Source organism: Thunnus albacares, chromosome 5 (genome assembly GCF_914725855.1).
Source record: "Thunnus albacares chromosome 5, fThuAlb1.1, whole genome shotgun sequence".
In the NCBI taxonomy this organism is placed as follows: Eukaryota; Metazoa; Chordata; class Actinopteri; order Scombriformes; family Scombridae; genus Thunnus; species Thunnus albacares.
This window is the reverse complement of record NC_058110.1, coordinates 25,802,915-25,828,382: the sequence shown is the minus strand read 5'-3', so window position 1 is coordinate 25,828,382 and position 25,468 is coordinate 25,802,915. Positions and strand designations below refer to the sequence as shown.

General features: G+C 38.9%; 2 protein-coding genes across 3 annotated transcripts; both read left to right on the top strand.

Annotated features, from left to right (window-relative positions):
• The first annotated feature begins 76 nt into the window (after positions 1-76).
• Positions 77-10,441, top strand: dnajc11a (DnaJ (Hsp40) homolog, subfamily C, member 11a). Of its 2 annotated transcripts, none has more exons than XM_044352237.1 (16): positions 77-190; positions 1,743-1,872; positions 2,034-2,107; positions 3,696-3,797; positions 3,917-4,045; positions 4,179-4,301; positions 4,474-4,547; positions 4,648-4,837; positions 4,948-5,033; positions 5,211-5,327; positions 7,439-7,594; positions 7,724-7,793; positions 8,067-8,124; positions 9,172-9,314; positions 9,515-9,644; positions 9,985-10,441. In XM_044352237.1, exons 1-16 carry the CDS (start codon positions 119-121, stop codon positions 10,008-10,010), a joined length of 1,680 nt encoding a protein of 559 aa, XP_044208172.1. In that variant the 5' UTR covers positions 77-118; the 3' UTR covers positions 10,011-10,441. The 2 variants fall into 2 exon arrangements, with proteins under 2 accessions (XP_044208172.1, XP_044208173.1); XM_044352238.1 differs by lacking the exon at positions 77-190 and adding an exon at positions 370-391.
• A 10,129-nt stretch (positions 10,442-20,570) lies between these two features.
• Positions 20,571-22,118, top strand: LOC122982744 (F-box only protein 6-like). The gene is made up of 5 exons (XM_044352282.1): positions 20,571-20,736; positions 20,826-20,942; positions 21,042-21,137; positions 21,663-21,791; positions 21,894-22,118. The coding sequence occupies exons 2-5, from the start codon at positions 20,890-20,892 to the stop codon at positions 22,042-22,044; spliced, it is 429 nt and encodes a 142-aa protein (XP_044208217.1). The 5' UTR covers positions 20,571-20,736; positions 20,826-20,889; the 3' UTR covers positions 22,045-22,118.
• Positions 22,119-25,468: the final 3,350 nt, after the last annotated feature.

Here is a 25,468-nt window from a genome sequence, read left to right as displayed (position 1 = left end):
GCATGAATAAAAAGACGTTATTATGTTTATTCATCCGCAACACAAGGGGGCGACAGAGTGCGCAGCGAAGTCGTCACGCGACGTAAATGACACGAAGAAGCGATGACCGGGTGTAAACATGGCGTCTCCCTTGGACGATGATGAGATCTCCAATGAAGATTATTATTCCTTGCTGAATGTCAGAAGAGAGGTAGGCTGCACAGTTGTGATCTGAATAAATGTCTGCGCGTATGAACGTCGCAGTCGCTCTGTAAACTTTCTCCGGTTAACGTCTAACGGCAGCGCGTATAATCAGATTTAACGTTAGCTAGGTGGGCTAACTTGTGACCCTCGACATTGGTTTCTGTGCTGTGACTCCTCGGCTGGACACTTTGTACAAGACACACAACAGGTTGTTTGGTTGCCACTTTACCAACAGGATCTGTCAGTTCATGAAGTAATCTGGATTATCGTGTGTTACTGCGGTTATATGGCGGCTAATGTTAATGTTACCTGAGAGTTATTTTCACTTTCAGAAAGATCTCATGGACTGTGCTAACTAGCTAATGCTACCATGTATCAGTGCAGCTGTACTTGAGGTTCACCATGAAACTTACAGCTGGTCAGATTACACTCTGAATATGTGCCATAATGACTGTCGCTTATGTTCAGTTTATTTGTAAAGCAGAGTGCAGTGTGTTGACGTGAAAATGACCTTTTACAAAACTAAATCAACTTTGTGGTACCGAGACTGACTAAACAAAGTATAATTTGAATGTTCTCATAATTTGCTTAATGTTAAGTAAGTTAGCATGTGCGGGAAAAGTATATAAAAAACTTTAATCAGAAATAATGTCTATTATTATTTATAATATTAATGCAATTAACTTATATTGCACCTTTCATTCGCAGTCAATCTCAAAGTGTTAAAACAAAACAAACAAATAAAGCTTGAATTTAAGCTTGTTTACATGACAATCTTAAATTCAAGAGTAGGTTAGAAAACGTGTAACCCATCTCGTTGCAGTAAAACACAAAATGACTCATAGTCTCTTATGCCATTGATCTCAAAAATTAAATTAATTCAGTTGGCAATGGTCCAGATTTAATTCCTATGAATACGGTATGATAGATGACCTTTTGCACCAGTCAGTCTCACAACAATGTAATTATAAACTGAATTTATCAACATCAGCAACTTGGTGTCTAGACTGTTTTGTCACAAGTCATCTGAGCCCTGAAATGGCATTACAGCAGGGTTCATAGTAGCGCTGCAACAAATAATTGATTAGTTGCTGCAAACTGTTAACTTAATCTCCAACTATTCTGATGATCAGTTAATCATTTTTAGTCATTGTTTAAGAAAAAATTCTCTCAATTAGCTTCTGAAATGTCAGTATTTTCTAGTTTGTTTAGTCTTCTATGACTGTAAACTGAATATCTTTGGGTTGTGGACTGCTGGTCGAGACAAAAGAAGACATTTGGAGGCTTCACCTTGTGCTTCGGGAAACAGTGATCGACATATTTCACAATTTTCTGACATTTTATGGACCAAACAACTAATTGATTAATCGAGAAAATAATTGACACATTAATCAATAATGAAAAAAATCATTTGTTTCAGCCCTAGTTTATAGACCTTAGAAAGTTCAAATAAGTGCCAGTTGTAGCGACATTATGCTGAATATTTTGTGTGTGTTGATCAAGTTTCCCCTAAAGTTTTCTCTCACTTTTTTTTTTTCTGTTTCAACTTTGTGCTTCAGGCAACACAGGAGGAGCTGAAAGCGGCCTACAGGCGATTATGCATGTTGTATCACCCAGACAAACACCGCGACCCTGAGCTTAAGCGTCAAGCAGAACAGCTTTTTAACCTCGTACATGAAGCTTATGAAGGTAAGAAAAGCTTAAATCACATCATGCATTCGACACCCTCTCCAGGTACACATGAAGCTAGCGTTGTATTGTACATGTTACGATCTACTCTGACACATCCAGATTCATAAACAATTTATACTGTTTGTTCACATTACTGAAGGTAATCTATCTCTTTCCAGTGCTTAGTGACCCACAGGCACGAGCTATCTATGATATCTATGGCAAGCGAGGACTCGATGTTGAAGGATGGGAGGTAAGTCCATTATTGGATGAAGTGACTAAAATCCGTTGTCAATAATTCCCAAATAAGCCACCACATGATGTTAGAAACACTGTTTTTTAGACCTTGCGTTGATTGACAGTTCACTATTTACTAAGCTCAAAACATACACTGACGCATGTCGGACATGTTTTACAGGCGGGGGAGCTGTGAAGCCTCATGGGAGTGAATTTCACAACCATGATTGTCAGGCTTACCTCATACATTTTTAAAAATATTGTATATTGAATTCATTATAAATGTCATATGTGTTTTGCTAGCCAACTGCAAACAGAACCAAATGTCATGTAACAAAAAAATCTATTCACCATGTCTATCTGTGTGAAAAATTCAGTATGTGTTTGCATTTGCAATTTTAACTTTGAGAACACACACACACACAGTGAGGTGCAGATCAGTGTGAGATTCAGTGCAAAGCCACCAAAATTAAAACAACAACTCTTCCACAGTATACCTTAACTTAACTCACTAAATGTTTCTGGCTTTTTTTTGCCTTCCTCAGGGTGATGCGGGTAGTGTGTTTATATTTGCAATCATGGATGGCTGTTTTCCAGTAGAATCAAGTTTTACAGAGAAAAATTATATGCTTTCATAGCATGCATCCCAGGATTAGTTTGGATGGAACATATCTTTAGGTTTTGCAGCTTCTTGACAACTTCAGCAAATCAATATATTTTATAAATTACACACTTATACACATCTAGGTTGCTTGGTGCGCTTTAGACCAGTGGTTCTCAACCTGAGGGATTTATTTTCTCTACTCAAATCTTTCTTGTGGATTCACGGATGATTTAAATTCTTCAGAAATAAAAAAAATATTCAAATATAGAAATGACAAGGAAAATCACTGGTTGAACTGGTCACAACTGGTAGATACAGTATATGCAACTGGTGATGAGGGGTCTCAAATAGACATTGCTGCATTTTAATGGACAAAAAGGTTAGGAGGCGGGGCTTTATACACAAGTCCAAAATTTCAGTTTTCATGTAACTTTGGACTATGTTGATGGCAAGCAATTATACAAATGTGTTATTATGTTTTTTAAAAATGCCTTTCCATTGTGGTAGTTTAATTCAGAACTCCACTGAGCTGGAGGTCTGACATGTATAGTATTCAAATGGAAACATCAAGAGAAGTGCATCAAAAGAAATGATGTGCATAAAAAGAGCTCTTTATCCTTTTACGGTCTTCACTTGAGAATAACTTACTTATTGGAAGAATATAGTGTATCAAGGAGTATAAACCACATATCTATTATATATGGCATTAATAAACATATTATATTTTGGCATTACAGTCTTATGAGATGAAGCCTGCATTCTTACCATACGACTTTCACCCCTTAACCTGCATGAAATCATTTTTGTTTTGTATCTGTATCTGTATTTACTAAAACTACTGATGTGAGCTTGACAGTAAAAATTATGACGCTTATAAATATTTTCACAGAAAGAACTTAGGGGAGTGTGAAATTTTTTCTTCTGTAACTATTTATCTGCCACCTGTGAAGCAGCCAATCCACCGTTTCTTTTGTATTCAAATCCTATCTTCTGACTCCAGGTGGTGGAGAGGAAAAGAACCCCTGCAGAGATTCGAGAAGAGTATGAGCGTCTTCAGAGAGAGCGAGAAGAGAGAAGGCTTCAGCAAAGGACCAACCCAAAGGTATGCACGGGGATAGATAACAAGCCTCATATTGAACTAAATGAGTCATTAGGCATCTTGTGCATGTTATATACATTATTAATTAAAACAGTATTGTTTCCTGAATGTATTATATACAGGGAACGATTAGTGTGGGTATTGATGCCACAGACCTCTTTGACCATTATGAGGAGGACTATGAGGATATGGCTGGAGGAGGCGTCCCACATGTGGAAATCAACAAGATGCACATATCACAATCCATAGAGGTAAAACAATGCTCCAGGTTCTTTTTGAAGTGATGTTTACAATGATGTGGTTTGGATTAATCAAGTCTGTGCTAGTTGTAAGGAAAGATGTTTGAGCTAATTCCTTATAGTTGTTGTATGTGTTCTACCACAGGCTCCTCTTACAACAAATGACACAGCCATTTTGTCTGGCTCTTTGTCTACCCACAACGGAAATGGAGGTGGCACCATTAACTTGGCCTTGAGAAGAGTCACCTCAGCTAAGGGGTGGGGAGAGGTATGCTGCATTCTTACTGGGCACCACACGCACTCATTTTTGTAATGTACACTATAAATAGCACACTTTCTTTCTGTGACTCTGTCACAAATAGAGTTGCCAGCCTATGTGGCACAACAGGCATTGACATTTTAAGATGTTGAAGTGGTATCTGTTGTCTGTGTGTACACAGGTAGAGTTCGGTGCTGGAGACACACATGGGCCTCTCCTTGGAATGAAGATATTCCGAAACTTGACACCTCGCTTGTATGTCTACAAATATGAGAGAGAAAAAAATCAATAATCTGTTTTTCTACAACATGAACAATTCAGTGATTTTTTTTTTCTTTTTCCTTTTGTGCCTCAGCTTTGTGACAGCTCAGTGTGGGCTCCAGTTTTCATCCCGAGGCGTGCGTCCTGGGTTTACCACAGTGCTGGCCCGTCACCTAGACAAGAACACTATGGGCTACCTGCAGTGGCGTTGGGGGGTCCAGTCCTCTATGAACACCAGCGTTGTCAGGGATACCAAGAGCAGCCATTTCACCTTCGCAATGCAGGTTAGCAGCCAGCAGTCATATTTAACTTTAATGTTGGCCAAGACACCATTAAATCAACAGTTGCTTGTCACTGTTGTGCCAAAATTATCATTTACTTTTTGTCCCTGCAGCTTGGCATTCCTCACACTTTTATGATGATGAGCTACCAGTACAAGTTCCAGGATGAAGACCAGACGAAGATTAAGGGCTCAGTAAAGTATGTTGTCAAAGTGCAATATGTGTTATTTGGAAAACATAATTATAAATTCATATTAAGATCCCTGTTGTAGCTACTCAAACTTCTATCCATTTGAGTATGCAATGTAAGTAATTTGACAACTCAAAAAAGTTTGACTGTGGGTAGAGAGGTAGTGACTGTGTCTTTATATTGCAGATCAGGTTTCTTTGGGACTGTGGTAGAGTACGGTGCTGAGAGGAAGATCAGTAGACACAGTGTCCTGGGAGCAACTGTCAGCGTGGGAGTGCCCCAAGGTGTCTCCCTCAAGATCAAGTAAGTGCAGCTCTTTGCTCCACTTTCCCGTTTGGTGTAGGTTCCAGAGGGTTTTACTCAAAACACTGTTGCCACGATGCCCATTGGAATCACGATGTAACCTTGTCTCAGCCAGTTAATCTTAGAAAAAGTGGTTGGCTAAGTCTTTGACGAGCACATTATCGACAAGTTTCAGTCTGGTTTCTGTCGGTTGCATTCAACAAAAACAGATTTTCTCTGAGTCTTAAATGATGCAGGAGAATGTTTTGTATTGGCTCTGTTAGATCTCAGTGCTGCTTGTGATGCTGTGGACCACTGTATATTGATTGAGAAGCTCAGACAGTGGGTGGGTATCTCTGGATCAGCTTTGGATTGGTTCTCCTTGTACCTGTCAGACAGGACCTTCTTGGTTACAGTTCATAATTATGCCTCATCAACTGAATCTTTGTTTTGTGGTGTTCCCCAAGGTTCTGACCTGGGCCCATTGCTCTTTGCATCGTACTTTCTTACACTCGGGCAGATAAGAAGTCATTTTACAGGTGTCTCCTTCATTGTTATAGGGACGATAGTAGCAGTCTCATTCATTTCATTAAAGTTTTATTCATTTAATTTAAGCCTCAAAATATTTCAAAACTGTTTGTTCAACTGAACTGCCTCAACTCTATAAAAGATTGGATGGCAGATAATTTTCTACTGATAAATACTGATAAAACAGAAGTTCGCATTTCTGCCCTTGATTACGTTGTGCCCAAGGTGAGGGAAAGTCTTGGCTCTTTATCTTGTTCTGTTAAACCTACCCTCCATAATCTGGGCGTTTCTATGGGCAAGGCTTTGAGTCTTGACCAGCATGTGAATTGTTTGGTTCCCTCCTGTTTCTACCATCTGAGAAACAATGCTAAGCTCAGGCCCATTGTGTACATAGCTGACATGGAGATGATTATACATGCGTTCATTTCCTCCCATCTTGACTATTGCAATTCCCTTTTCACCTGTCTTAGCAAGACATCCCTGAACCTCTTACAAGTGGCCCAAAATGCTGCTGCCAAGCTCCTGACCAAGTCCCCCGAAAGTCTCATGTAACACCAATCCTGATGTGGGCTTCCCATCAAATTCAGAATCCAGTTCAAGATCCTTGTAATCACTTTGAGAGCCTTGCATGGTCAGGAACCTGCCTACATTAAAGAGCTACTGCAGCCATATAATACCAATAAGGTTGTCCCTCACGCCAGGCTCAAGACAAAAGGAGACTGTGCTTTTAGGGTTGTGGCTCTCAAACTTTGGAACTCTCTCCGACTGGACTTAAGATCTGTGGACACTGTAGACACCTTGTAAAAAGTATCTCAAGACCCATTTGTTTAGACTTGCTTTTGTTTAATTTGTTTTGTTTATTTCTGTTTTTGCCTTGTGTTTTAGCTGGATGCTGCATTTAATGTTTGTTGCTCTGTCTCTTATTTGCTTTTTTTTATTTGCTTTTTGTTGTTTTTATTGTGAAGCACTTTGTGGTATCTGCTCTTGAAAGGTGCTATATAAATAAACTTATTATCATTATTATGATTCCTCCTGTTCATACTGGCCATTAAGAGATCCCCTCATAATGCACTTTCACTATAAGTGATGGGGGATAAAATCCGCCAAGTTTATTTGGTGCTGATATAAGGCTTCAGTCCATATTAGTCAAATCAAGTCAGTATTCTCTATTTAGTGCCCCTTTCTGCTGTGATCCTTCCACTGTCGCTCAGCAGGAAAACACTGTCCGTTGAGACACAGAGAATGTTTTTTTTTTTTTTTTTTACGAAAAAGACTGTAACTTTGGAAGATATCCACATTATCTGACTAACTCAGACAGCTGGAGCCTCATATTGTCTTCAGATAAACTGTGGATTTTGTTCCCCATCACTTACATTGTAAGCACAGTTGGGAATCTTCTAACGGTCAGTATGAACAGCAGGGATGTTTACAGCAAACAAAACCTGTTTCAGTGTTAATATGGGCGACTGACTATTGTTTTAAGACAATACTGGAAAAATATTAACCTATCCTTTCATTTTCACATAGAAATTAGATAATATATTAGATGGAGTTACCAATTAGCAGCCGTTCAGATATAAATATGAAATCAACTCTCTCTGCAGACTAAACAGAGCCAGCCAGACGTATTTCTTCCCTATTCACCTGACCGACCAACTCCTGCCTAGTGCTGTATTTTACGCCACAGTTGGACCACTGGTTTTCTACCTCGCCCTCCAGCAACTAATTATTCGGCCCTACTTGCAGGCCCAGAAGGAACAGTAAGAAATCCCCTCTTTATGTTGGTGTTTTTCATGCAAGAAATGTTATTGGAAGAAGTGCCACATGTATTATTATGGCCAGATTTTACGAGCTCATTTTATTCCTCCATTTATCTTTTAACTCAACAGAGACTTGGAGAAGCAGCGGGAGAGCTCGGCCTCTAACATAACAAAGAAGAAACAGGAGGCAGAGGCTGCTGTGAGTTGACTTTATAGGCCTACATTTAGCTGTGCTGCCAATCCTGTATTGTTATTCAGTGTTAGATAAGAGATGCAGGTATTGTGCGTGACTGTCAAGAAGTATTACAAGCCCCACACCAGTCAGAAATCTGTAGTAACAAATGGGCTGAGATGGGATTAGATAAGATGCAAAGTCTTAGTGAAATTCATTAGTATAATCCATATGATCTGAAATCTCATTGTTTGTGTCTGTCTCTCTTTCTCTCTCCCTGTGCCTTTTTCATCTCTAAAGGTCTTACTCATGCAGGAGTCTGTGCGCAGGATTATTGAAGCTGAGGAGTCTAGAATGGGTAAGATCAGTAAAGGATGAGCTTATCCTCAGAATAATGTTTTTTAAGCAGGTTGTGAAACTATTTGATTCTCTTAGATCCTCAACTGTTTTTCATACTTTTTTAGGTGAAATGCGTTGATGGCTGGTTGAATGTTGCTCACAGAAAAGTGTAAATTCCGAGATACAGTGCGTGTTTTAACTACATGAAACAAAACTGGTCTTCTACTGGCAAAAAAAGATCACTGCTGTTAAGTTTTCTGCTACCTATGAATAACCAGTTCACACATCAGAAAATCCAAACTAAAGCCTCTCCATTGTAGCATAGGACACTTACTTTGTGGACACTGATAGTATCCAGGGTGATTTTGTGGAGATATGGGTAGCTTTTTAAACAAGGTTAAAATGGTTAATAGAGAAATACGTTTCAGTGGATTTTTTTAATGACCCTCCAGACTCTATTTTGACTGCTGATAATTGGGGCTTTTTAGTTTGCCTTTGATAAGTACACTAACAAAAAGCTCTCAGCAGACAGTATAATTTTCACCTGGGGAGTTTGGTAAGTGATAATTGGCTTATAACACCTGTCACTGTAGAGGTTGCTTTGATTGTAGTATCATCAGAGGTCTCCTAGACATTGCACTTGTAACAGTTAATAACAGTGTGTGAAATGACAGACACACAGCTGCTCTTCTTTATTCAACGGACCACACTCCACGAAATGGTAACAGTATTGTCTATGTAGCTTACAATTACAAATAATGGTGCTGTGTTTTTGTTATGTACTTGCAAAATAAATTTAATATATTATATTGGTTCTGTCATTAACAGTATGGCTAAATTTACTGGCATGCAAGATGAAATATATTCTATTGTGCAAGTGCTGGTTTGTGTTTGACAGTGTTGTAAAAATCCTGTCTATGTTGTCTGTCCTCCTTGGATTTCCAAAATCAACTCAAGTATGACAGTTTAGTGACTAATTTGCATTTTGGAACACATTAACATACCACTTTAATGCATAACATTTCCAATTGATTCACACTGTTCTTGATGCTGCTTCCTAAATCAGGCCTCATCATCCTCAATGCCTGGTACGGCAAGTTCGTGACAGACAATAGTAGAAAACACGAGAGGGCAAAGGTCATTGATGTGACTGTGCCACTGCAGTGTCTGGTGAAAGACTCGAAACTCATCCTGACTGAGACCACAAAGGTATGTACATTTCCAACCTGCAGAATTTACCCAAAACCTACGCAATAGACTAGATTTTTGTGCCGTTATGATATTGGATCCATTGATACAGTATGTAGGTATTTTCCTGTTGCGTAAAATATATTTATACATGACAATTACCGGTTATAAATGTATTTGTGTGTTTACAGTTTGTACATGACCTTGTGTTGTCTTTCCAGTCAGGACTCCCTGGCTTCTATGACCCCTGTGTGGGGGAGGAAAAGAGCCTGAAGGTGCTGTATCAGTTCCGCGGAGTCATGCATCAAGTCCTGTCAGGAGACACGGAACCACTCAGGATACCAAAGCAATGTAAGTCCCAGCACAGCACAGTGACTCTATCATATAGATACTGCGTTGCATTCTTGCCCCCATTACTGTAGTGTTAAGCTACTTCAGTGCAGGTTAATGATCTGGTAGATCATATACTCTCTTGAATGAGTCTAACGTGCCCTTGTTTCAGATGTAGAGGTAACTGACAGCAGGGGAAATTAACTTGAACACTTTGTAGTCTGATGCAACATATCTTAAAATATTTTATCTCCACTTTGAGAATGTCCCCTAAATTCCACTGAGCTATATTACCTGCCACTTTCATGTGCCTGCCAGCAGCGTTATTTCTGACTTCTTTGTTCTTGTGTCCTCTGTACAGCTCACAGGATTGATGCAGACACATAGGGGCTCCTCTGCTGACCAAAAAGACACATCTCTCAGCTGTTTGACAGAAGATGGATAAAGCTCTGTTTTAGATACGACATGGATCTATCCTTATTTCTCAGAAAATGTGCATTTATCTTTTGTCTTTATAGCGTTCATTCAAATATGCAGAGCAGAGTAAAACCATCACAGACTGGATTGATCCTAATTCAGTATCCATGGACAGGGTTGTGGCCTGCTTGAAATTCTAATGTGACACCAAAATCAATGGCTGCCATCTCATTTCACAGGTCTTCTAGCCTCATTGGTGTCCATTTATTTTTGGTAGGGCTTGTAATTTATGATCAAGTTCTATGTACTGTATTGTACACAAACTGCAGTGCCTATGTGATTGAAGACATGAATGCACCTCTGTTTATTTGCCATATTATTAAAGATTTCAGTCTCTCTCATGTTGTTTAAACATTTTGGTATTATTTAGTTTTTTTTTGTAATGCTTGTAAGGTGAAATATTTGGGTTATCTTGGTTTAATCTGAATATTGTTGAGTTGATTTGAATATAGAAAGTGTTGATTGGCCTTGATTTGATCGAGTATAAGAGTTTAAATTTATTCTACATGCCGATCATCTTCAGTTGATGACTGCATGCAACTGTTACACATAATCTGTCAGACAAACTGTTTGTGAAGTCCGGATGATCGTGGATATTCCTTCCTTTCACTTGTTTGCCAGTTAGCTTGCCACAAATGGAAAATTAATGGATTAACTGAAAGCACTACAAGACCAGAGATTGTTTTACTTCCTGTGAGAAGTGCAACCCTGCCTTTCCAATAATCACAAGTGGATCGTGCGATGAGGGCAGACAAACTGACCAGATGTTTCCTGTAACCCTAATGTGCCATTCTTCTTGAAAAGTCTAATTGAGTTTTACAATTTCATCATGAGGCAGTTTTTTTACCAGTAATTTTTCCAGGATACATGACATGATATGATTTGATGGTTTGATGATTGAATGTAACCAGTGAATTATAAAACCTGATGATCAATACAATTAAAAGGTGTTGTGTGTTTAAAGACTACTGTATGTGGATGAGAGGTACAATACATTGGCCTCACTCGGGAAGGCTTGAGACAGAAACTGTCAATGAGTACAGAGTACATGTAAGTATTGTAACAGTAGAAATAACTGTTTACTATGTCCCCTAATAGCAGATCTTTCAAAGCAAGAAAAACAGGTGTAAATAACATTAAAGGATAGGCTCACAGTTTTTCAAATTTGTCTTCAAACAACATTTAGGTGCCCATATGAACACTGAAAGAGGTTTTGCTCACTGTAATCATTCCTCCTGTTCATACTAGGTATTAAAAGATCCCCTTCAAATGCACTTTCAATGTAAGTAAATAAAGTTTATTTAGTATAAAAATAGTATTAAAATTAATTAAAATAAATTAGTATTCAAATAAGACCATGAAAACAGTAAAAAAGAAACAATAAAACAAGCAACAACAGACCTTAAAAACACAAAATTACAAACACTAGACAGGCAAGACAAAGGCCAGTTTGAATAAATGAGTTCAGCTGCTTTTTGAAGGCATCAACAGAGACTGCAGGTCATATGTCTATAGGTGGAGCATTGCACAGTGTCAGAGCCACCACTTCAAAGGCACAATCACCTTTTGTTTTCAGTTGAGAGCAAGGGACAACCAATAAGCCCTGGTTGCTACTGGTGATATAAAGATGGAGCAGGTCAGAAATGTACACAGGTGTCTGATCATGCAGGGCTCTTTATGTGAAAACAAGAGCCTTAAAATGAATCTTAAACTTGATGGGAAGCCAATGTAAAGAAGATAAGATGGGTGTGATGTGAGTCGTCCTGCTGGACCTGGTCAACATCCTTGCAGCAGCGCTCTGGATCAATTGTAGACAGTCTAAGGATGACTTGCTGAGGCACGTGAAAAGGGAATTGCAGTAGTCTAGCTGGGATGGTATAAAGGCGTGAATAATCATCTCTTGCTCAAGTTGTGATACAACAGAACTGAGTTTAACAATATTTCTTAAATGGCAGAAACATGTACGGGTCAACGATTTAATATGTTGATTGAAGTACATAGCCTGATAAAACATAATACAGAGATTTCTAAGATTAGACTGTACAGCTGAAGAAAGGGACCCAATACATTGAGCAACCTTGAAAACTATGCTATCTGAAGCAATGATAAGGACCTCAGTTTTATCTGCATTTAGCTATAAAAAGTTGTTAGCCATCCAGCTCTTAATGGAAGTCAGACAATTGTGCAAAACAGTCAGTTTGTTTCATCGGGATTAAAGGAGACATACAGTTGGATATCATCTGTGTAACAGTGATATGAGAATCCTTTAAGTTTGCTAATAATATGACCTAAGGGAAGCATATACAAAGGAAATAATATAGGACCCAAGACAGAACCCTGAGGCACACCACAGGAAAGGACAACAGATTCAGACATGCAAACTCAGAAAAACACCCATCCGAGAGATAGAAGGAGAACCAGTCCAGGGTGCTCCCAGAGACACCCACCCACTGCCTAAGCCTTTCAGTCAGCATGCTGTGATCTACAGTTTCAAAAGCTGCACTAAGATCCAGCAGCACCAAAACAGAGCATTCACCCACATCAGAAGACATCATTATGTCAATGGAGACTCTGAGAAGAGCTGTTTCAGTGGAATGCTTCTGACAGAAACCAGACTGGATTATATCTAAAATGCTGTGAGCAGCCAAGACATCAGTGAGCTGTTTGGCAACAACTTTATCTAAGACTTAGATAGAGGCTTCTATTTAGGCTTAGATATAGGTTTGTAGTTTTTAGGAAGGGGTGAGTCAAGTTTAGTTTTTTTTAGAAGAAGCTGAACAACTATATGTTTAAAATAAGGTGGGACACAACCAGCAGGGAGCTATTTATAATAGATATCAAGCATAGACCAATAGATCCAGGTACATTTTTAAGCATGGAAGGTGGTAAAACATCTACAGGGCTTGATGAAGGTTTCATACTGCCCACCAGATCAATGAGGTCCTACTGGGAAGAAGAGGGGATGATGCTAGCCCAGACATCTCTAATCTTATCCATAATGAAAGAGAAAGTTACTTCAATCGTTATTTGAAAATACAGACACATCAGGTGTTGGTGGTGTCAAATAGGACTTTGGGGTTATGTTTACTGGAGGAAATTAGGTGAGCAAAGTAAGAAGCCCTTGCATCCTTAACCAAGTTATTAAACTCAGTTAAAAGGTCTTTGTAATGGAGACGGTGCACATGGAGCTTAGTGGATTTCCACAGTCACTCTACCCTCTGACATTTACACCAGAAACAAAGAATAGTGTCATTTAACCAGGGAGACAACAAATTGACAAAAGGAACAAGTCTCATTTTGCTAAGAGCCACTTTCGTCAAAATGGCAGAGCAATGTGTATTAAATGAGTGCACCAGACAAGCAATGTCAGCATGAGAAGACAATGCTGCGCTTGGGTCAAAAGCTGCAGAAAACATCTCAGCTGAAAGGCTATTTAAGATGTGAAAGCAATTTACATGTTTACTGGGCAGAGAATCTAAATTAAAAGACAGGCTGAACAAAGTGATGGGGACCAAAATTCAGTGTCATTTTGAGCAAAAATGTATTTAAAAATTTATCTGAAACCTATATGAGGCTTCAGCAGTCTGAGTTACTCATATCAAGTGGATATCTGCCACATTTACAGTTTTTTTTAGCATAAAATTCTCTCTTTGTGTTTCCTCAGACAGTGTTTCCCTGTTGAGCTGCGGTGGAAGAATAGTAAAAAAAAAAGATGGACTTTGGCACTAAAAAGTCTGTTATGCTGAAAGATAATTGATTTGACTAATTTGGACGACTGCTCAGCCCATAGACTTTACATTGTGATGAAGTCAAGGATTTTTAAATCGCTTTTCTCGGCTCGAGGAAAGTTTTACAAACATAAAACCTCCATGGATCAAAAGTTCATAATAGAAAGAGTCATAATTGACATTGTTGGCAGTTCGAGGCGTCCTGTCAACAGTTTTACAGGTGTCTCTTTTACAATTGTGGTCTATGGGAAAATCTTTTTTGGGCCGCAGGGAGATTTTTCACTGCAATACTGCGAGTGGCCACTGGGAAAAATTGGCTGCAAGGCTGAGTGGCGGCGCCCTATTCAACTCTTATTATACATCCATGGTCGGAATAGTGATGTTTTGCTATAAATTGTCATGCTAGGCTAGCAGTCCATATGCTATTAGTAATGGTAATATATACAGTATAATAGAAATGCTAATGACACATGCAAAGGGGTTTGTTTTGGTTTGTTGACGGATCTGAAGGCTACATAAAGTGCAAGTGCATGTATTTCACAGTCTGTTAAACTGTTTTCCTATATATGTGTGTTTGTTACTGACTTTAAAAGAGGTGTAAATACAATAATTTGTGAATGTGTGGCAATGGAGTAGGAGTAATATGATTGGTAAATTTAATAGTTACTCACTGTAAGGTTGTATATTATTGTTTTATCTGCAATGTGATGAACTTTGGAAAATGTTAGTTGTAGTAACCAAACGAGAACAAATAGTTTTTTCAATGTATTTGTCTATGCTATGGTTACTTAAGTACTTTCTGAAGATATTGTGAATACCTCTTGTACTTGAAGATACTGTAACTTACCTGATGCTACAACAACCATTTTGTTGATGACCTCAGTATTCTGATGTTGAAGGAGCAGAATAAATCCTGCAGTCGAGCTGAACACAACCTCTTTCTTTTTACATAAATCTGCAGGGTGTATGAACACACCCCTCCTGACATCCACCAGGCCAGGGGGGGGGGCAACAAGTGCCCATGCACAACACCAGAGCCCTGGAACTGGCTTACCTAAATGGAATTCATTAATTAGTTACTAATTCCACCTGTGCTTTTCTTGTTTTGACAAGTCAACATGTGAGAGGGATCTATTATATAGAGAGATATGTAGAGTACTGTGAACTCCTCGGGCACTCAAAGAGGACATTTAGTTTTAAAATCCAGAGGTGTGAAATATGTTCTGGCCTATTGTGTTTTTTAATCTGTTGAATTTGATTGAGACGGTTCAATCTCAGCTACAGTTTACATTATTTTTCCTAATTGTTTTCTCCTTCATGCACTGCTCTCTGCCCACTCCCAGGGATGACACAAACTAAGAATGTTTTGACCGCAAGGGACTAACTTCCTTAACTGGAGGGATTAGTATAGAGGTCAATTGTTAACTTTTATGTGAGGCAACACTTGTGTCTGTTTCTTTTTTACTTTTCTCCACACCACACTTTAATTGTGAAACTACTGCTGGCCTGTCTGCCCCAGACCCAGATAAGAAGAGGAACGCTATGGATGAAACTAACAGCTCAGAGTCAGGCCAAAATCTGAGGAAGAAGCAGACTTCACTTCCAGCCTCACCCCCAAATGTAGATGTAAGCGTTGGCCAATTTAGATGCAAATAATAATTAAGTATAGAAAGTGCATATGTTACTTTACTAGCTAAATATTGCTGAAAAGCAGAAGTGAAATTAAGCAGTTACTCAGACCAAGTTAAAGGATATTAAAAAATCAGACACCCCCATCAAATAACTCCAAAACCTCCATTTGAAAAGGAAACATCGTAGTTTAACAAGTCGTCAGTTTCTGCTGACCATCAACAGCTTGCTTAACGTTATCCCGTGACTGACTGTAACAGCATTAGAAGCACAGAAGTTCACACACCCTTCTACTCTAAACAGAGCAAGCCAGCTAAGAACACAAGAGCTGCAACAGGTGGATAGTTAACTACTTCTACAATTGACTAATCATTTTGAGTCATTTTTTTGGAAAAAAATACAAATTCTCTCTGTAAAGATTTTTATTAATTTTTTCAATACATAATGAAACATAAAGATCTTATTAGAGTAAATCTATTGAAAAATAAGTCAAAGTGGGGGTGATGATCTCTGATGTGTCATCTTTTGTTTGCTGTATATTCACTTGTCTGTCTTCTCTGCTCTACAGGTGGCTTGTTAGCTCAACTGGGAACACCTGGCACTGGTGTTCCCAGTTGGCTGCAGTTAGCAGCTTCTCTTTGGCTTTGGCTCACTTTCCACTCTGCTACTACAGCTGCAGCAGCTTTGCTCTTCTCTCTTTTGATTTTGTTATGTTGCTTTAGTTCTTTACCTTGCTTTCATGCACCTGTCAACACGCACACTCACCACCCATGTAGGGCTGCGCAATATGACGATATATATCGTGTGATGAGAGAAAAACATCTATCGTTTCATTTTATGCTTGTTTTTAAATCGTTGTGACGCAAATCACGTTCTTTATGGCAATATTTTTTGTCATTTGGAGTCTGTCTGACTTTTGCACAGATTACATTGATAAATTACTCTTCTTGGCTTTTTACTGACAAAGCTTTTATTGCACTTACAGTAATGTAACGAGTTTAGTTGTCGTCAACTCTCCAACTCTCCACCGCTGTCTGTCTCTCCTCTGCTACACTGCACACGTGACCATAAATGGCAGCAAAATGCAGTAGGGGTTGTCTTTATTTATGCTATTTACCAGATTTATGTGCACTTGTTTAATGTGAGCTCAGTGTGAGAGTCTCTGTTGCTTTTGCTGTCATTTATGGTTGCACTACTCTGAGCCCTCCATGTGTGTGCTGCACACACAGGAGAGACAGTGAACCAGTTGAAGTACTCAAGTTGACTACACTACACTTATTACATTGTGAATTAAAATGTGCTATATCTGAACCAGAAACTATTTATTCATTGAATTAAAATGCTATATGCTAAGTGCTATATTGGGATAGGTATTGTTATCGGGATACGAAATTACCTATGTCGGGATATGAGATTTTGATCATATCGCCCAGGCCTACAACCATGCATCACATACACCACTGATCCCACTGACTGCCATGCCTCATATTGTAAATATTCAGTTATCTCTTTAATTTGCTTAAATAGATATCTTTTGTTGAAGCTTTATCAAGTTGTGTCTCCCTTTTGTTGTGGCCACTTTAGCCAGGTCATGACATCATGAAAATTTCCATTGGAGCCCAAATAACTTTATAATTTTGTTACTTACCCTTTAGTGTTGTTGCATGACAAGCAGTCATGGAAACCATATGGACAATATGCTTCATACAGTACCAAAGCAGCTTTGGAGAACAGGCTCTTTGAATGGACTATCTGATGTTACCATTTCATCGCACTGCATTTGGGCAGTCAGCTTTCTCTGTGAAAGCCACAACTCAGTGGAATGTCTTACTTGATGATATGAAGAGCTGCAGTTCCATCAGTACGTTCAAAACCAAATTAAAAAATCTGCTAAAAACTACTCAGCTCTGTAACCAATGAATCTAAATTTCATCTCATGGTCTTCTCATGAATGCAAATAATCTTGCTTTTAATTTGACAAGCTTACATTATTAATTTCTAGTTGACATTGTGGGTGTATGTGATGTGTTATTGTGTGTAGCTTTGCATTTTGTATAATGTGTCCTGTGTTTTTTTGCTTTGTACTGTTTGTTATTGTGCTGTTATATGTTTTAATTGTAAGGGATTGCAGATGAAAATTAGCTATAAGCTAACTCTGGTTCAGTACATCAAATGTTAACATTTATGTTTAACACGGTACATGATCCCAATAAATACATAAATACCAAATACCAATGTTTGCTTGCTTCTCAGTCATATTCATTGAAAGGTAGATTAATGATAATGCATTTGAAGTCCAATGATTGCATCAGTGTTGTGCTGTTGTCATTCGAGGGAACAATGCATTGCAGTAATGATAACCAGACCTCATTGGGAATAAAATCCATCTCCTCAGTATTAGTTACTTGTCGACGTTGTTGACATCAAAGAAAGAGCCTGTTTAGGCCCTGGATGAACGATAAATGGTTTGGGACGTTTATCCACAAGTTGACATCAGAACTAAAGGTATTCTCTTTGTGAAAGCTTAACCATGCAGCTTTACTGTTTGGCATATCAGTTTTAATGAAATTTTCTTTGCACTGCTGCTTTGCACCACACTGTAATGTGTAAGGTGTGATGGAAGTGTGTAATGCTCAACTGTTTTTGTTGTATAATCAGTTCTATTTAAATAAAATCATCTTTTTGTAGTTTGACACACAAAACTACACTACACAGTATTTTCTTTCTGTTGAAGAATTTTTTGCAAATTATCAACTATGTATGAACCCAAATACAGTGAGTCAGTACAAACAACTGAACCAACTAAACTTTTTTTTTTCTCATAATTTATACCAAATTGCACCACCCTTTCTGTAAAATGTCTTAAAAGTTAACTAACTTAAGTACCTGCAAATTACTCAGAAAATTTCCAGGAAATTGTCACCAACATACTGTATTTGAAATTAGAGTTAGGATTTATCACAATACCAGATTGTTGATTAATCACAAGCAAAATATAGCACAAATTTCATGATAAATTGTGTAAAAATCAAAGAAAATTCACACCTAGACACTGCTTCATAAAACTTCATCATCCTCGGATATCAGAAAACACAAGACGACAAAGATCGTGCCGCTACAGGAATTATAGTTAAATTGTGGTTAAATATATACTTGAAATCCATACTTAATAATTGTGTTTTTGTAAACTATACAATCATATTTCAACGGTTCAATATCATCATACATCCACGTTTTTTATAGGTTAAAGTTTAGTTTTTTTCAGCTGGGCTCATTATCATCATTATCACAGTTAACCATAGACTAAATGCACTGTGCTAACCATGCCATGGATGTATTATAAGAGCTGGATAGGACTCTGTTGCTCAGCCTTGCAGCTAGTTTTTCCAAGTGGTCACTCATGGTATTGCAGCGAAAAACCCCCCTGTAGCCCAAAAAGCATTTTCCCCGTAGACCACCATTGTAAAAGAGACGTCTGTTAAATTGACGACAGGACACCTCAAACTGCAAACAATATCAATTATGACTCAAATGGTTTTACATTTGTAAAACTTTCCTCGAACTGAGAAAAGCGATTTAAAAATCTGTGACATCATCACAATGTAAAGTCTATTGGCCGAACGGGAACTTGCAGGTGGGGCCAGCGGAGGAAACACCATTGCGCATATTCAGTGGGCTGCACAACGCAGAAGCAAACCCAGAAGCTAGAAACTTTTTTTGGTGTATATGGTCACTCCTCATCACTTCTGGCTCCAAAAATGCACACTTTGTTTTGGTCTCTGAACTGCGAAGTTGTACACTAAAATTGGGCTAAAATGATCATTATTTAAAAGCTTTGTCATTTTTTTTATCTGCATTTGTGTTACTATAAACCGTTTTTTGCAACAAAGGGACAGAACAGTTGTACAAGTTGTACAGTTGATTCATGCCTTAATTTCAAGCCAAATTGATTACTGTAATGTACTTTTTATTGGCCTCCTGAAAGAAACCACTGAGAGACTTCAGCTCTTTCAAAACTCTGCAGCTCGGCTATTAACCAGAACTAAGAGGAGAGAACACATTAGTCCAGTTTTAGCTGCTCTGCACTGGCTTACATGCAAAGCCCTTAATGGGCGACGACCAAGCTACATGGCTAACTTCCTTGTTAACTGTTTGCCTTCAAGAACACTGTGATCATCTGCTGCTGGTTTATTGGTGGTTCCCAGTAACAGCCGAAAGAAAATCGGAGATTCAGCCTTTGTCAGTTATGCCCCAAAGCTATGGAACACACTACCTGTAGATATCAGGGAAGCCAGCTCACTAAATATTTTTTAAAAGAAAGCCGAAAACTTATCTCATCACTTTTGCCTTCAACTAGCTTTTCAGTCAATTTCACACTTATGCACTACTGCACTTATTTTAAAATGTTGTATTTTACTCTATTTTATACATTCTATGTATTCTATGTTTTAACTTATTTTTATTATATTCTTATTCGTTTTATTATTCAGTGTGAATTCTATTTCATGTGTCAGTGGGTTTTCTCTTCCACCTTATATTACGCATTCTAGATATTTTTAGTTCATCAAGTGGGCTTTATTTTCCATCTTATGTTACACAGGTACTGAGGTCAGTGGTTGGTAGATTTGAGAAAATAGACTTTGTTATGTGTTTTTTAACCCCCGCAGCATCACTAAGGGTGTTTTTTTTTTTTTCTGGGGCAGCTTCAACTTGCGCTCGACAAAGATAAGACCCACAGTGAGGTTAAACCCGTGGGAAGACGTTCTGCGGTAAGCCGAAAGAGGCTTATTTCAGTTAATCAAGGCCAGTGGTGAGTCCGTGTCCATTGGGAAAAAGGAGGTTCTGTTTGCTTATGGCTTCAGAGACCTAGGCGCCGATTTACAGATTGTCCACACATGGTGAAATACTTTCTGAGTTTTTGGTTATTAGGTCTGAAATTACCACCACTGAAGTACACATTTTATGTGTTCTATGTATTCTATTTTCACTTTATTTTAACTTACTTTTACCATTGTTGTCAAGTGGGTTTCATTTTCCATCTTATGTTACATAGGTGCTGAGGTCAGTTGTTGGTAGATTTGAGAAAAGACTGTGGTGTGTGTTTTTTAACCCCCACAGCACCACTAAGGGTGGTTTCTTTCCGGGGCTGCCTCGAGTTGTGCCCAATGTAGAAGAGCAGGATATCATCTCAGCAATCCCTCGAAAATAGCTAAAGACTGGAGGTTGTTTTATTTCTTGTGCAAGAAGAGAAGGAGTCTTCTAAAGAATCCAAGAGGAGAGCATAAGAAGCTGCAAAATTCACTCTACTCAACGTTGTTTTCCTGCTCTCCAAAATAATTTCTTTTACAACTATCCTTTTTGTTTTTATAGATGAGATGAATCATTGGTAAATTGTGGAGAACAGTGGTCATAGATGGAAAGTAGAGGGAGTCATGGTGCCACATCCAAATGAAGTGGCCCAGAAAAACTTTGTGACCTCTTATGGGTGAGTTTACACCAGAGGTGGTGCAGAAATCATATGGCAATTATATTATGTACTACATTCAAATTATGTAATCACTAAAACTTATTCTGTTATCTTTAGCATGTGTATGAAGTCCCAGCTGGTTGATCTGGAGGTGGAAGGGTACAACCTGTCGTTTATGGATCACTTCCAGCCGGACATCAAAGTATCTGATTGGTGAGAACAATACACATAAAGAGATGAAGGTCCACACACTGTAGCTCCCTTAGATGCAGTTTAATGAGACATCCACCAGTGACGTTTCAAGCTACATGCTGCTACAGTCTGAAGAGCATGTAGCTCGAAACGTCACTGGTGGATGTCTCATTAAAAGGAGCTACAGTGTATGGACCTTCATCTTTCTTTGTTGCATTGTTTCTTTGGTCCAGCACCTGTTTGAAGTTTATTGGATGCACACATCTACTACACTTTTGGGAACAATACACATTAAATATTGTCACAGCTCATTACGTAAATTCCTTAATTAATGGTAAATTGACACAATCTAGATTTAACAGCCAATTATTGTGCAGAGTTAAAAAAACATGGTATTAACAATGTCATTATACGTCAACAAATGGAATAATGCTGTAATCTCTTTGGAGACTTTGGAGTCCTAAATTTCAAAACTGTTTCCAAATCACTCAAAGTAAATAAGCATCTAATGTACGTTCACATGCTTGTGTGTCTGTCTTACATTAGGTATGCACCACGATGGGATTGTGGCTCTGAATATCTGATCCGCATAGAATTGCTGACTCAAAGTAAGAGGCCTGTCCAACTATTTGCTGAGACGGTTTACTTTGAGCAGTGGAACGATCAGAAATGGAATCAGCTATGAACAGAGCACGGGGCCCTAACTGATAAAAAAATGATGTTTTTAGCAGAGGAACAAATCCCAAAGACAACTCTAGATTGACTGATATTTATTTTTCAGATGACCCATGTATTCCAGGACTACGGACCAGGAGTAAGATACATCCGTTTCACCCACGGAGGCAAGGACACACAGTTTTGGGCACAATGGTATGGTATTCGTGTTACAAACAGCAGTGTTGAGATATATCCAGCAATGGAGACATAGCTCTGTGGGATTAATCTAAAGCATGTTTCCTCCCTTTGCCTAAAATTGTACCTTTTATCAGATATTATACTGTATCTTATACTGACCTTGTAATCGTCCGTCATTTTTCATGTTCATGTTTATGATCACCTTCACCTTTCACAGATGGATCAATGCTAAACTTGTTGCATATGAAACTTGATGATTTCTCTTTTTGAACCTTTTGTGTTGAAGTTAACTAGATACTTAGTGATTTCATACTGTTGTTATTTCATTTTATTGCATGTGTTATATTTTAACATTATTTTATCACTCACCTTTACCACCCACCTTAGCACCTTTAATCACTCACCTTGCATGGCAGCCCCTGCTATCAGTGTATGCATGTCTGTATGAATGGGTGAATGTGGCTTGTAGTGTAAAAGCGCTTTCATAATTATCAGAGATAATTATGAACTATAAAATCAAGATATTATTAATATTAATTAATAATACAGGGCACCAACTGCTAAAGAGCCTCACATGGGGACACCAACTGTTGGATTTGTGAGGAGCACGGTTGGATATTAGCAATTATTAATAATTATCAGAGATAATTATAATGTGTATAATTAATATGAATTAATAATTACAGGGCACCACCCGGAAACCAGGACCAATAACCAAACAATAAGGTAGTCTCATAAAAGAGTTCATCTAGAATGCTAAAATCTGAGGGATATCAACATTCACAGGTGAATGAAGGTTTGAGTTCGAGCTGTGACTCTCTCAATCAGCCACTTTTCACAATATATAAAACACAATAAGGACAAAAGACTTCTCTTTAAAGATATAACAGTGTTTATTAAACTATAGCAGAGTTAACAAAGTTAGCCGATGCTTTGATCAATAAATCACTATCCTAAAATCTAATCCTACCTAAGCAATAACATACACAAAACAGCTGTGTACAGCGAAAACACATGCAAGCGGGAGCATGTATTTGTGTGTGGGTGTGGGTATGGGTGCGTGGCAAGATGGTGACGTGACTGGGAGGAAGTCATGTCACGCCAAAACCAAATGGCGGAAATGACCATGGTGTCTTGGTTAGAATAGCAAAATGGCGCCGCCTAGAGGTCGGCGTCTCTAAACTCACCCAATTCCATGTAAAACACAGGTGTCCGATGGTAGATAAAGAGGGGCAGAGTGGCACTGTGTCCCACGTTATCTGACCGTCAGATGTGTAAGAAGATGTGTGTGTGTGTGTATGTGGGTTAGTAATACGAGAGGGAAGTGTTGTGGAGAAATCTTCAGATGGGCCAATAAATCTTCAGGTCACCCACAACTTAGTATTAAACTCAAAACTTATAAGAGAAAGACTCAAAGAAATACACTGGAAGCTGGTAGAGTTCAATGTGAATAGGTTTACTCTGCATAAAGAGCAATACAAAGCAAACCGAGGCCTTGATCCCGGGATAAAGAATCTAATGAAAAATCATAAAACATATAAGTATATACCTCTCATAACCCCTCCTAACGTGGAGCTTTATTGCTAAACCCCACCTCGCTTGATCTTAACACTTTGGTAATAATCCAGACATGGCTCAGCTACAGAAAACAAAAGGTGTTTCACACTTCTCTAACAGGTATCAGTTGTACTTGGCCTCTTCCACATTTCTCCCAATACACATGGCCAAGTGGCCTTCGCTCATCACACACAGAAGATTAAAATACGACATTGCTGATTCTCCCCTTCCGTATTCCCTTGGGAACTATCTCTTATAGATGTAAATGTCTTCTTTGCACAATTACTAGCCTATTCATGGAAGGACAGTTTTCCACCACAGAAGAAAGAGGAGGGAAAGTGACCGTGGGGGGGAGAGAAGCGGTTGCTTTGTCCACAGAGAGCGCGCATACGGACGGCAGTCTGTAACGCACGTTGTCTGACTTCTGATCGACAAAGCAACTTACTTTCTCACTCAGTGGCACGAACATAGCAGTCCCAAGCGGGATAAACACAGACAGTCTAGTGTGGTAAACACGACTTAACAGGCAGCAAAATTCAAATATTCCTCAGAGTAAAACAGCACAAAGGGACTCGGTGGTCCGTCAATTCACACAACAAACATGAGCAATAAAGTTTGAAAAGCTAAAAGTTAACAGCACTGAAGATGAAAATACACCATCTAACACTGTCTCCGCCCAGACTTAAGCCTCTTGGTCGCTTCAGAAAGCAAGCAGGGTGTGTGTTTCAGTCCGTCTTTGGTCCATTTCAGATGCTGATGGGGCCGTCCTCATGCTCTGTCGGCGGGTTTCACGGCAAGCTGATCCTTGGCAGCGTGGCGGAGAAAACAGCCGAGTTGACTTAGTTGAAGAAGAGCGGGGCATAGAAGTTATCTGCATCTTCGTGAAGAAATCCTTTTCTTCCTTCCGCAGGCAGTGAAAGTGCTGGTGGCAGCTGTCTGCTCTTGGATCTGGTGATTGTTTGGTTGATCGCAGGGCAAAGTTTCAGCTCGAGGGTGTGCACGGGGTTACCCCCTTTAGTAAACTGGCTCACGAAGGGACAGAGCCTCCTCCTGCATGGTTTGTAGTAGGCAAAGATTTCTGTGTGCAGCCAGTAGTTAAAGGGGCGATGACGTCATGGCTGTGATGCTGTGACTTCCTCTGGTGTTGGAGCGTCTCTGCCAATGAGAGATGAGAGTATCCGGACTTGACACCAAGATGCGAACTGAGCAGAGCATGTTGGGAGATGGAGTCCGTTTTGGACTTGATTGGCGCCCTTCTTGTTATCAGACTTTGTGATTGCATGCAGGCCTGCCTTTGTCTCATGCACATGGAGTATGAGGCCCAATAATATTTAACTGCTTTCTTCAAGGAAAAGGAAACAATTTCACAATGAGAGACATTTAGTTCTTGAGACTCGTGTTAAAATAGAAAAAAAACAAGGTTTGATGGATTTAAATATACTCTATTATTGAAGTTACTTATGTTCGATTTCTCATTGTTTGATTGTTATTGGAAACTGTTCAAGAGTACGGTCTAGACCTGCTCTATGTGAAAAGTGCCCTTAGATGACTTTTGTTGTGATTTGGTGCTATATAAATAAAATTGAATTGTTTGATCATTTTTCTTATATTTTTATCTTTTAATTTTTTTATTGTGTGATATTTTGCAAGCAGAGCGATGCCAGTTGCACAAACCCAGCTGTGGCCAAAATTGGATGATTGATTATGTAACTCTTGGTAGTATAGGTGGTGTCTCAATCTGAAGGTTGACTATAATTATCTGACAATGGTAACTGTGAAGGGGCCACCAGTCTCAAAGGCCGGGTGGCAGGATGGATGAGGTTGGCCATGTGTGGTTTCAGAAACCTCTGTTTTTATGTGTATAGTCTTTTGCCCTGACCAGCACCACCACTGACCACAAACATCCTCCTGCAGGGCTTTGAGTGTGCTTCAGCCAAGAG

Excerpts from the sequence above, each read along its gene's own strand:
- dnajc11a (XM_044352237.1), top strand. The coding sequence starts at position 119 with ATGGCGTCTCCCTTGGACGATGATGAGATCTCCAATGAAGATTATTAT. Across the intron at positions 5,034-5,210 it reads AAGATTAAGGGCTCAGTAAA|ATCAGGTTTCTTTGGGACTG; the intron begins GTATGTTGTCAA and ends TTTATATTGCAG. Across the intron at positions 8,125-9,171 it reads AGCTGAGGAGTCTAGAATGG|GCCTCATCATCCTCAATGCC; the intron begins GTAAGATCAGTA and ends TTCCTAAATCAG.
- LOC122982744 (XM_044352282.1), top strand. The coding sequence starts at position 20,890 with ATGGTGCCACATCCAAATGAAGTGGCCCAGAAAAACTTTGTGACCTCT. Across the intron at positions 21,138-21,662 it reads GACATCAAAGTATCTGATTG|GTATGCACCACGATGGGATT; the intron begins GTGAGAACAATA and ends GTCTTACATTAG. Across the intron at positions 21,792-21,893 it reads TGGAACGATCAGAAATGGAA|TCAGATGACCCATGTATTCC; the intron begins TCAGCTATGAAC and ends GATATTTATTTT.